This window comes from Chaetodon auriga, chromosome 8 (genome assembly GCF_051107435.1).
Source record: "Chaetodon auriga isolate fChaAug3 chromosome 8, fChaAug3.hap1, whole genome shotgun sequence".
Lineage (NCBI taxonomy): Eukaryota > Metazoa > Chordata > Actinopteri > Chaetodontiformes > Chaetodontidae > Chaetodon > Chaetodon auriga.
In genome coordinates, this window is record NC_135081.1 from 20,609,256 (window position 1) to 20,621,973 (window position 12,718).

At 45.1% G+C, this 12,718-nt stretch overlaps 1 protein-coding gene across 1 annotated transcript; it reads right to left on the minus strand.

The window, feature by feature from the left end:
* Positions 1–777: 777 nt before the first annotated feature.
* On the minus strand, positions 778–6,150 carry LOC143324066 (m-AAA protease-interacting protein 1, mitochondrial). The gene is made up of 5 exons (XM_076736265.1): positions 5,627–6,150; positions 4,680–4,751; positions 4,322–4,448; positions 3,462–3,606; positions 778–1,564 (listed from the first exon to the last, which is right to left on the minus strand). Exons 1-5 carry the CDS (start codon positions 6,029–6,031, stop codon positions 1,480–1,482), a joined length of 834 nt encoding a protein of 277 aa, XP_076592380.1. The 5' UTR covers positions 6,032–6,150; the 3' UTR covers positions 778–1,479.
* Positions 6,151–12,718: the final 6,568 nt, after the last annotated feature.

Below are 12,718 nucleotides of genomic sequence, written 5' to 3' on the forward strand. Positions count from 1 at the left end.
AGTGAGTTCTCTGGTACAACACACACGAATGACCTTCTGCAGCTCCTAATAGCCGCTGCCACGATGGAGGCTCTAAATATGGCCCACTCAGATTCTGTTTCCTGACCTTCCCTAACTAATTCTCACAGAGATGGGAGTTGAAGACCTCACGGACAAGGGCATCCACCAGTCATTTCCTATTCACTCTCACAACACCAGGTCTGTCCAGCAGTCTCCCCAGCCCTCTGATCCACCTCACCACCAGGTGGTTATCAGTCGACAGCTCTGCTCCTCTCTTCGACCGAGTGTCCAAAACATACTGCGGCAGATCTGATGATATAACCACCAAGTCAATCGTCGATCTTTGGTCTAAGGTGTTCCGTTACCAAATTATGAACCACTTTATGCTTGGATATGGTTTCTTCATGGCAATCTATAACTAGCACAGAAATTCAACAACAGAGCACTACTTGGGTTCAGGAAGGCTGTTTCCGCCCAATCACCCCCTCCAGGTTTCTCCATTGTTGCCCATGTGAACATTGAAGACCCCCAGCAGAACTATGAAGGACACCATACAGCAACTCCAAGAAAATGCTGGGGAGGGTCTTGCTCCTTTACAGAGTGAAACATAAGGTTCCGTCTCCCCTTACCACCCCAATCATTTTTGCAGTCCCTTCGTTTATCAGTGCAGCTTCAGAGGGGCATACTGTTGGTGTGTGGAGGAGGTGAGATCTCATAAGTGTTGATTGTAACTGGGGGTACGGCAGATTTCACATATAAATTAAAGGGTAAGGGGTCCAGTTTGGTGCCATGATCAAGCAATTTATTGATGCAACATACTGGCTTAAAAAAAACAGATATAAATGTCACAGTTCATTCTTGATTTTGGAAATCGTGGTCTCATAATATATAAAGTAAATATGGAACTCACATGACAACAGTGACCATACTCAAGCGCCTGTTGTCATGTAACCAGTTAGTTATCACCATGACAACTTGTGAAAGCTCAATTTGCGGAGGAGGACTGTGAGATGTGGTTGAAAGCTCTGGAAAAAGCCAGTGTGTGGATATACCTGGAGTGGAGTTTTTATCTTTTTTGTAACACGCTCAACAGATATTTGTAGCAAGTCTTCCTGCAAAATCCTCATCACTCCGTTCGCATACTGTATCAAACCTAAAACAGCCGACGAGGTTCTACAGGTGATTCAGAGGAGCTGTACAGTTTGCTGTGTAACTGTAAAATCAGTGGGGGGGGCTTTAAAGGCATGAGGGTCTGAGGCTGACTTCAAGTAGGAGTCACAGGACCATTTATGAAGTTCTGAGGTCTTCACTTGTGTGCACAGCTTCAGTGTTAGTGCTCTGCGTCCGTCCGGCAATCAAAAGTGAGTAGCAGATTGGCCAAGTTTCATGTCATCTTTCATGGACAAGGAAACTCAGCCAAATACCGCTCCCCTGTTGTGTCCTGGTGACTGACAAATGGCCTTGCAGCATTAAGCCCAATCACTCAGCTGCTTTCCAGAGCCAGTGCCAAACAGTGGTGACCATCCAGTCGGGAGAGGCTCCTCTCGTCAGCTCTCTGCGGAACCTGGAGAGAAAACAGGAAGACATGTTTGACAGCAGCTACGCTGGTTTACTCTCATTTTAAACAGCTCCCCAGACTGATGTAAATCATGCATACCCTGCATCTCCTCTATTGAAAATTCATGAGAGCTGCAGAAGAGCATCCTAAACTCTTCTTAGTATTACAAATGTATTCAAACTCCGAGAGGAAAAGGCGGATTGACGAACACTCAGCTCTCCTCAAACTAACTTCTTGTCTCACCTTGGAAACAGTGAGCGTCATTATCCTGCCAAACTGTCTGTTTGCTAGCCTCTGGGATAACACTTGAAGTGTAACAGGCTTTTTCAGAGGAAATCCTAAGACCTGAAACAATAGAAAAGAGAATCTGGCTAACTAGATAGGTGGGCATTAGGTAGAGTCGCCACATCATGTGTCCAGCAACTAACAGGATTACTGATTGGAAACGGAAAGAGGCTTTGACTGTTACATGTGCCGGGAGCGAAATTATTTCCCCTTCCTGTTACAGCAGCAAATCATATCAGCGGTGCTTTACACCCGAATCAGAACCACTGAAGTGATGGCAGAAAGAGAATTTTACATAATCTTTACTTATGGACAAATAGTCAAAGGTCCTTCTCAGACATGGAACATATAACATTTCTGGCGTCATGTAGCTGCTGAAGTGATGAAATGGGCGACTGTTGACGTTAATGACACGACAGGACGTTTCGGTGAAGCGCCACAATAACGCTTGCATGATATCTGGCACCTGGCGTGCGAGACGGAGCAGCGGCACAGCCGAGAACAGTGATGAGTTAAATAGATATCAAGGACGAAGAGCGCTTTTTGTTCTCTTGTGGGATGAGAGCCGATTCTCCTTTGTCAGACAAGACGTCCTGACAGGACTTTTTGTTTCCTGTGACGCGTTTTGCTGGATACTCAGGAATTCACCCATCCAGTTGGCATGAATGAAATTTTAGATACAAAGAGGGAGACAGCTGGTCTGATTATGAGTGAGCTGAAACATGGTCACAGGCCACTTTTGTCCCAGTCACACCACAAGAGGAAAAAAAAAAATCACTTAAACTAAGACTCAAGTTTGAGGTTTTTCATGTTTTATTACAGTGAAATTCATGTTTAACCTTTTTCTGCTGGAGGCTTTATGTTAATCTGATGGCATTCAGTTCAGACTTGTGCTGTGTTCAAAGTAATGTAGCTTTTGGGACTTTAGGGATTGAATAAGTCACTACTTGCACTGGCCAGCTGTGTGTCTGATGTGAAATTCATGATAAATTATTCGGGAAGCGTGCCTCACCGTAAACATGCAGATATATTAGAGTGAATATTTCCCCTGCTTCTATTTATTCTCCCAAACAGATCTGTTCTTCTATTAATATTTCGTACTTTTAAGTGTATCAGTGGCAGTCCTCCAGAGTCCTCCAGTGAAATAAATACGTCACTTTCACCGTTTTCCCAAATGAGGCATTAAATATTAGATAAACTCTCATCCGCCCACACATTCAGAGCATTTCTCCAAAATTATCCTTTACACGTATGTTTGAAAAACATTAAACTTGCCACCATCAGCTGTGGCTCTGTTACCCACCCAACAAAAACAGACATGCCATATGTTGGAAAGCCCGCAGGTAACTTTGAGCTTTTGCCAACATATAATTATCTCTCTAAGTAAATATTTGTACCTTTTAATTGTGATTCTGCACGCTCTATATGAGAGGAATAAACCAAACACAGATTTTGGCACATAACGTCTGAGCAAATTATGAGCTTTAAGTAAAAAAAGAGCCAGCAACACACTGCATGAAATCGATTTGAACATGTCAAAGCTGAATGAGGGACGATCTGATTGTAATCCATACGTTTGGTATGTTTGATGTGTGCACTGGACAAGCTGAGCGCTTACTCATAGACTGCTGTCACTATTTTCTTCTGTGGGCCGCCATCTTCACGAGAGGCCACTTTGAAGATCTTTGTGGCTTCAGGGTCATCAGGGCCGTCATGTGCTGACAGGATCCAAAACCTCATGACGATGAAGCACAGCTTCCTACCTGCAAGGACAGGGACAGAAATCAGAGACCATCCTGCAGACGAGTTGGCGGACGAGATTGTAATTAAAGGCAAATAAAGTCTTTAAAGCAGCTCATGTCACAATCACACCTGAAAGCTGGCAGTTGTATCTACAATGCTCATCAGGTGATCCTTCCCTGACCTCCAGCCAAAGGTGGAGGGCACCTTAAAGGGGGTTCTGAGGAAATGTAGCGTTTCTTCAATGAAGCCAATGAGGTCAAACATTAAATACATTGTCTTTGTGCTGTTTTCAGTTGAGTTTATGTCAGAAAACAATTAGCAAGTTATCGCATTGTTTTTTTTCAGGTTTTCCGCAGCATCCTAACTTTTTGGGATCGGGGTTGTACCTTGTGATCAAAGAACACGTTTTTTTCTGCTCAGATGCAAAACAGACGTTTGTGATCTCAAGCCCTGAATGTGTGCAGGGAGGCTCACATCAGCACCGTGTGAACCTGACAGAGAGGCTCCAGCTCTGAAACCGAGGTTAGGAGTCCAACCACAGACAGGGAGGACGGACAGCTGCATGACCTTTGACTGACAGCGTCTATTCCAAGAAGCACACTGTAACTTGACAGCATCTGATCAGAAGGAAACCCTGATGTGATGCTTTCTGCACCTTGTGCAGAAATCCCTTCAGTCATGCAGCGTTCTCAGCCTGTTGGTGACCTGCACGAAGCCTCATCGTACAAAACTCACCGTGTTGATCGAAGACGACAGACACGTCTTCCGGCAGCATGAATATGATATCATCCATTTTCACAGCTAGCTGCTGCCTCTGAGCGTTGGTGAGAGTCCGGCACGTTTTCTCAACATACTCTATCGTCTGAAATGACAGAAGAGATTAAACGGGACACTAACAGGGTGAATTAATCCTCAAGCGAACCAATGAACTACTTTTGATTGAGTTAAGTTTGGCCTGCAGTCCATTTTACTGCATGGTTCAGCTGAATACTCTGCTGAGGACATGATGTTCTTTTCTCAAAATGACCACAATGTCCCAGAAGAGTCTAATTTATCAACATGTGAAGGTTTGTGCTTGTGCAGGATTTGTTACCTCGTTGGACACTATTCCCACCAGCCTGTGGTATCTGCCGCTGGATATCAGGTCGGAGACATGGACCAAAGCCTGGGACGGACGAGGAACAAGAGGTGGTTAATTCTCCTGCATGGTGGTGGGTGATGTTACAGCCCTATGTCAATCCCGCGATCTCTTACATGAGACTGTTAACTGTGATGCGTTCAATGCAGACTGGGAACTTTTTGCTTCCTCTTCAGGCAGGTAACACCAAAACAGAATGTTTGGACTCCCACAGTGTTTGACACTCGGAGTCTTCTGGCCTCAAACAGGAATTATTTAATCAGGTTTAAAGTACAACAACCATCCATTTAGTAGTTTGGAAGTTTGAATTTCCAATAATTTATGTCCAGAGAACTTTAAGGACTCGAACCTCAGCTTTGAGCCAGAGAGTGCTCTGAAAAAAATGTAATTCAAACATCTACAAAGCCATGACAAGGAGGACAAGTCCATCTGCTGATGAAGATCATGTCCTGTGATGGACACAGAGCAGCTAGAGAAAAACCTTGAGGGGAGACTGATTTCTCAAAAGGAGCATTTTGTTTTGATATTGACTAAATTGAAGATGGATAAAGCTGCATTTAGTGAGCTATAGTTGCCATTGAGATACTTTATTTTACATTGTGTGGTGTTTTCACTCTTTTATATTGATTAATAAAAACAGAAAACTACTTTTACTTCCTTCCCTCCTGCTTTTCAACAACCTTCTGTTATGTTTGACCTCTATGAAACCTCTGGTGCTCCAATCAAAATATCAGTCTTTCAGGTTTAATTTACATCTGAAGAATCACAGCAGCTTTCAAACCATTTGCCACATAAAGTGAGACATTGAAGGGCACACGGGAGGCCTATCAGAGGGCTCATATGAAGAAATGTGACCGGGCAGTTTGTTACAGCTGCAGCAGGATTTGGTGAAGGGCCTTTACCTGCTTCACTCCTCTGTGAAACTCCTCAGAGTTGACGTCCACCTCAAAGTACAGTTTGATGAGAAATATGATGACTTTGCACCGGATCCATGTGATCGGGTCCGGGATACCGATCACGGAAACAGCGGGGTGACCGTCGGAGCTCCCCGGCGGCCCGTCGGCTCCGGGCTGGGAGCTGAGCAGTCTGTGTTTCTGACCGGCGAACGCGACCCTCCGGCGGCACATCCTCCGGCACTGCGCTCCGGGCTCCCCAGAGAAAGGACGCACGGAGCCCTGCGCCCACTGCCGGCGCACGGCCGGCTGCTTGTTGACAGTCGGGCCCCTCTTCCAGGCGCGGACCCCGGGTGAGCACGCCGCGAGGCCGCCGAGCTCCCGGCATGCAGCGAGGCTGGTGATGCGCTGCATCACGGCGAGGAGGACGCAGCGCTACAGGCGGTGTCTGGACCACGGACCAGGGCTGAAACGGCGACCATTGTCACAGCCGCCTTTAGTTTACTTATGCAACTCACCCCATGCTGTACCCATAATCCTTATCGTGTTCACGAAGTACACACACATGACTGCTGCCTTCACGTACCGTTGGAAATGCTGCATCAAACATATGGATTTATAAAGAGCCAAGGTGGTTTTATCATCCTCTTCTCTGAATTGAAGAACTGTTTCAGTCTTTGTTCTCTAGATTTGTATTTTTATTTTATTTTCAATTTAGTATTTTTTCTGAATACATTTTTTTTATTGCTTTCACATCTTTACCTAACAGATTGCTGCTGATGATTGTTTCATTTGATTTTGATGAAGTCGGAAACGGTGGGAAATTAGGCTATAGGAGGAGGTGTGGAGGTCAGAAGTTAAAATATGCATTTCACATTTACAGCTATAAACAAATGTGTGCTCTGAGAGGATGAGTCACGTGTTGTCTCTCATTCATTCAGCTCCTGTACACAGCAGGTCCAAAATAAAGTCAAACAGAAGCTTTCAAAGGACAACACCTGATTTTCTGTCTTCATGGTGGAGTAAACTCAAACTTACAGGGAGCACTTAAAGGCAGCAAAGTGGTTTTACTGTCAGACTCCAGTAGAGGGAGATAAATATCCATTTATCCGCCTCATGTGCGTTAAGAAAGTATGAGAAAACTAGAAAACAAACTTCCAGTGTGTCTGCCGCGCATGCATTATTAACACAATGAAAGAGAACATCTAAGGAGCCAGTGAAAGCGTCTGCACGCACACACACACGCGCACGCACACAGAACCAGTTGTGCCTCCGGGCCAACAGTTTCCGCCCAGACTTTGTTTTCTGCGCAGGTGCCCAAAATGATTGGGCGAAAATGTGAAATTTGATCAGCAGACCAAAACATCATTAAGTCCCCGCTGTTCTCGGTGATTACAGGTCACTCGCTCCGCGCGCGCGCACGCGGCATACACCTGCGCGCGGCCCCGCCCACCTGAAGTTCTCCCAACTAATTTTATTGATCAATAATTAGCAGAGCGGCACGCGGTTATTTGAAATTGCGCTCAGACACGGAAACCTTTCACGCATCACAGTAATTATGTGTGTCAGCTGAGATGCTTTTTACATCTGTGCGTCGGATGGAGCGGAATATTAAGGACTCCACGCCGAATGAGATTAATCGTTAGAGAATCTGCAGATACACACCGAGTGAATAAGAGTTAAGAGTCCAGGCGGCTGTGCGTGACACGATATGATCAAGATATGTAAGGAGAGAGGAGGTGAAGAAGGAGGGAGAGCAGAGCGAAAATCAGAGGAATGGAAGGAAAGATTGAGTCAGAAAAAGAGGAAAAGGCACAAGTTTCCAGGTGAAAACTTCCCCATGAGTCACATGAGGTGCTTGTTTTTTGTTCATGTGAATAATTAACTGTCAAAGTAAACTATCACATGCAAACTGACAGAAAAGAGACAAATGTATAAGTCAATATATCAGTTCAGCTGCATTTCAAACCACCTGTGAGGTTAATTAAAGCCCCAGCGGCTGCAGCTGTGGGCCACTGAGGTCATGTCCTCTGTGTTGTTCCTGCATGTGAGGAAGAGTTTAGTCTGCAGGCCAAAGTGCACGAAGGCAGTTTTCCCAACAATTCTCATATTCCTTTGTGTTTATTGGCCTATTTTTTAAATGTGACTGTATTTAATGAAAACACTGGTTGGATATTTAGTTTTTTTCACCCACAATTATGTGTAAAATGATTTAAAGTAGCAGTTAGATCATTATTTAGAGATAAAAGTAACAGAAGTGATGAACTAATTGAATAAATAACATAAAGATATATCAGTTTAGAGATTTTTTGGGGGGAGATTTCCTTCGTATCGTCAGTGTTGCTAAAACCCTGCAGACTGTGACCCTCTGCAGGACCCTCCTGCTGAGAGTGTCTCCTGCATGTATGTGTGAGCCGTCGCGTCCTCGTCGAGCTCTTTCCTCCGCTGTGCCACTGAAAGGCACTGTTGTCCACAGCTGAGCTGCTGGGTGACATCCAGATGAAGACGTCGAGGTGAACAAACCTCCAGAGTTTTGGGAGGCGGGTCACCGGTGGAGCACGGTGGGATTATCAGTAACGATGAGATGGCTGCATGCGTGAGACACGGTGCTGCTTTCTGCAGCTTTAAAGATGTTTGAGTATGAACGTGAGATTGCAGCTTTGCTGTTCGTGTGAGAATAACATGTTAACCTGGTGGAGGGCTGTGGCCCCTCGACCAGGGTACAATTAATAGGATAAGAAATCTCCACAGAGTTATGATTATCTAAGAAAACGTACTTTTTATTTACTGTACAGTGCACATTATTTATTATTGTTATTCCCCCAGAGTGAAAAAGTACAACCCCATGATGCATTTACAAATAGCAGAAATTCCAGCGGTGTGACGCTGCATCTACATCTGTCAATCAAATCAATCAAAATCTCAATTTAAAGCATACTGGAAAGCAAACTATGGAGTGTCTGTTACATAGTAGTGACTGAGTATTTTTAGCACATTTTCTCCTAAACTTTGGTTTTTCATGGAAATTAACGTGACTGTTTTCTCTATTAAAAAAAAAAAAAAAAAGTTGTTTCAAGTCACCAGTAGACAGTTTATTTCTTAGTTTTAAGGGTCAGGAGCCACAGAAGGTGACATTCTGTCCGTGATATACAACTATTCTACGTTTTCCCACAACTTGTTTGCTCTGATTCCAACTTTTTAAAATCTTCCACATGAGAGCGTTAATGGACTATTTCTTTATTATCAGGTTTATAAAATAACGTCAACTTTCCGCCAGAAAGGGACGGCATGTTAAATGTGAAAAACTGTTGTTTTTGTGAATTTGAATTTAATCTGGGCTACAGGTATTGGATTTTGTGTCTGCTGGCAGGGAGCCACACACAATAGCAGGCACAGGTGTCGACCAGGAAAAAAAAAAGAAAAGGCAAAGGCAGAAAGTGATTTGAATTATCATTGCAGAATGTATTTGGCATCTTCGCCGTGGAGGGAGCTTTAAATACACCCACAAAGTTTTATGTAAAATTGATCTATGGATATTTCCAAAATTTCTGCTTATCCATTTCCTCTCTCTCTCTCTCTCTCTCTCTCTCTCTCTCTCTCTCTGCTGAACGTTTCACTAACTCTCGATTCCAAAATGCCGAGCTTGCTGATCAAAAGTACAGATATCTCTGACTTGAGCGCGGGGTAATGAGAGAAATTAGCACAAATGATCTAAGTAATAGTTCCTGATTTTTTTTCAGTCACAAATTATTTTTCAACTTGTTTTTGTATCTGTGCATAAATTAAAAAATCTGCTGAAATTTATTATTCATCTGAGATGTGATTAATATGCAAAATTATGCAAATTAAGATGCAATTAGGCTCCAATTCTCTAGTGGAATTTTCCATTATAATTTAATACAAAGTAACAGAGTAATTGGTGTCACGTGTAATTACGGTTACTCAAGTGCACTTTCAGGCATGCAAATGATTCGCTATATGTTGGTTATCCTATGCAAATGTGCCATGTGGTGTTTTAACAAGTTGAACAAAACACAATGGGTGCGTGGTTACCCGGTGGGGTTGGAACAAGGTAAAGACGCCAGGATGCCTTTTTTTTTTTTTTTTAAATGAGAGGAGTTGGAAAACTTTCAGCGCTCAGATTATCACCAGTTACTTGTTTTGGAATTTTTGATGAATTGTGGCGAGGAGCAGACTTTCACCCATCACCAATCAATTAATGACAGAAAACTGCTCTTGGATGTGACTTGGGACTCCAGTTGGAGGGGGAAAGCAGGCGGCTTCCAACGTGAAACTGTTGCTTCGGTTGACATGATTCACAGGAAACATGGCGCCCCACCCGCCCCACCCCTCCTCGATCCAGTCAGAGCTTGTGGTGTCTTCGTTACAACTGTGCCCCGTTTGATCAATGACACTGCAAATGTCAGAAGCGATCGCAAAACATTATGCGAAGGGGGACAATTACGCCGCAGCTCGGCGTGACAAACTTTGCAGTCGGCGGCCGGGCAGAGAGAAGAAAAGCGATTATGTAATTGATATCTATTTAGATAGAATGAAAGTCCTGTAAACGCTCGGAGGAAAAAATGTCTCTCAGAGCAATTCCTTCTTGGGAGGCAAATTGATTTTAAATTGTTACATGGCTGGTTACATGTCCTGACATCTTGCTTTGCTCGCTCTCACACTCAAACACACACACACACTCTCTCTGGCATTAAAGACAGATACACTCATGCAGACACACACCCTCTGCTATCTGTCTTGTTCATGATCAACGCTCTGAACAAAGACGTCCTCCCTCCCTCCTCGTGCCCCCCCACCCGTCTCCTCTCGCTCGTCTCTCTCTCCGCCTCCACTCTTGTGCCTGCCTGCTTGCACAACTCTCTCAAAGAACATAATCCCTCAACAAAATGGAAACACAAAGGAAACTTGAGCTCAATCCTATAAACGCGCGGACACAGCAGACAATGCCTCCTCCCACCCGTTTCCCCCAATCCTCGTCCCCCCTGCCTCCCCAGCAGCCATAAATGCCCCGTGGCACAGATCAGGCTTTATCAACCCTCCCTTCCTCCTCCTCCTCCTCCTCCTCCTCCTACATCCATCCATCCCTCCCCCGATTAGCGCCACACTACCACCTCTACCCTGCCCATCTCGCTCCTGCCACCAGCAGCTCCCATACCTCCACATGGACCATTCTCGTGCAGCAGGAGGGCGGAGGGCCCTTTGATACACCACCTGAGGTGTCGTGAGCTGGCAGGCTAACATACAGGTAGGTGTCTGTCAGAAAGTTCAGGTAAAGCTTTGCACACATGCGAGTTGTTGTTCAAGGACTCACTGATGTGTCTGTCACTGGTCATTCAAACCACTGTTTCCAACACTTCTGTATCCTTTTCTTTGCTGATGACGTTCAATTGTCCGTAGGTGGTGCTCAGCCAGGATGAGCGCTAACCTTTCTCGTTAACCGTACGGAATTAAATTGTTCAATCCATGACCTCTGCAGTGTTTTCTGACCAGACGTCCACGTCTGCAGGAAGACGTCATTCGTCTGTGCCATCCACACACAAATCACTGCTGCAACACAGTCCCACAGCTGTCTGTGAAATAGCCATGAATTTTCATGTATGTGGATACGAAGTATCTTACACACCATCATACTTCTCGTTCCATGGTCCTTAGCAGTAATAAATATGCAATGTTGGGTTTTACTTTCGAAATGCAGCTTACTTTTGTTTTCCTGTTTTTCAGATTTAGACATCAAAACGTTAGGTTTTAGAAAAGATTGCGTTTTTGGTTTCTTCCTTAAAACAATCAAAGATGACTGTTGGTTTCATGCGGGAATCAAACCAAAGGACTGTCTCGTCCTTGTTGGTTTGAGAGCACCATGAAAACCTGGAACATGTGGCAATGTTATTGTCAACATTTGGATATAACGTAGGTTTAGCAGAAGATCCTGGTTTGGGTCAAAATACCAGGCTTAGGCGAGCATTACGATAACACACGGTTAAGGTTACGGAACAATCATGATTGATGGTCGAAACTGTGGGTTTGAAAGGGAAATGGACAACAGTCTCCAATGGTTTGTGGACTCATCCATCCACCCCAAACCTAAACATCAGTTCTTGGGAGCTCGGGATAACCCACTTCTTCTTCTTCACCACAGCACACAAAAACACACAACCTCCTGTCTGACAGTTTTCCCAGGGAAGACGTAGTAGACACAAGTAACCCAAAAACATCAAATCTATGAGAGCTACAGCCTCTGTGAGCCATCGTCTGATCTCATGTGACACAAGCAGGAAAGTGTGAACTGAAGATGGCTTGTGGCTTTGGTAATATAGGTCAGTGTCACTTTCCACGTTGACTGAACTGTTCTGCATTCGATTGTTACGAGAGTTGATCCAAACCAGCACCTGAGCACCAGCTGACGCCCGGTGTTCCCCTGAGAGTGATTCCTGCCCGGGGCCACAGCAGCGCTGCGGAGGGAGCCCCCTGGAGGTGGAAGGGAGGAGGGTGAGGTTTGATCTACTGTAATCTGGCTGTCAGTGGGAGGGGACGGTGTTGGGGAGCTGTTTGGCATCAGCGCCGGGACTTTCTGCGACTGTGTGGTCTTTAGAGAACCACTACCCGCCCCCGTGCTCTCCTCCAGTTCCAGGCTTGGGAAGGTAAGGTAGGCTCTCTCCCTCCTTAACCCCCCCCCAACCTGCTGATTAAATCAACCCTTTGCAGGGCAAAGTGCGATAACAGAGGCAAAGTAGGCCGCCTTCACTCGCTGTCACAGGAAGAGGAAGTGCCTCGGTGTGCCTTCACCTGTGTCTGGTGTCTCGCTGGTGTCGCCGCTACAACCCGCTGCACAGCTGGAGACGAGGCAGCAGGCGTGTTAGATCAGAGCGGGGAGGATCACGTGTCGCGTTTCCTGCTGCTGCGACTGTGCCGAGTGACCATCTGAGGCCTCAGTGGCTCTACTTTCACTCAAATGATGAACCGCCATCTGAAAGTGCGATTCTGTGTTCCTTACACTGAGGAGCAGTGAGTCTAAAACTGTAATTTACACTCTGAGTTTTACACATTTAACTCAAAATATTCTCTCCTCAAAGGAACACAGTG

What these genes read in the sequence shown, in the direction of transcription:
- LOC143324066 (XM_076736265.1), bottom strand. Translation starts at nt 6,031, where the DNA reads ATGCAGCGCATCACCAGCCTCGCTGCATGCCGGGAGCTCGGCGGCCTC. An exon ending in TGGGAATAGTGTCCAACGAG is followed by an intron (nt 4,449 to 4,679) that starts GTAACAAATCCT and finishes CTGTCATTTCAG; the next exon opens with ACGATAGAGTATGTTGAGAA. An exon ending in ATAGTGACAGCAGTCTATGA is followed by an intron (nt 1,565 to 3,461) that starts GTAAGCGCTCAG and finishes TTTTCTCTCCAG; the next exon opens with GTTCCGCAGAGAGCTGACGA.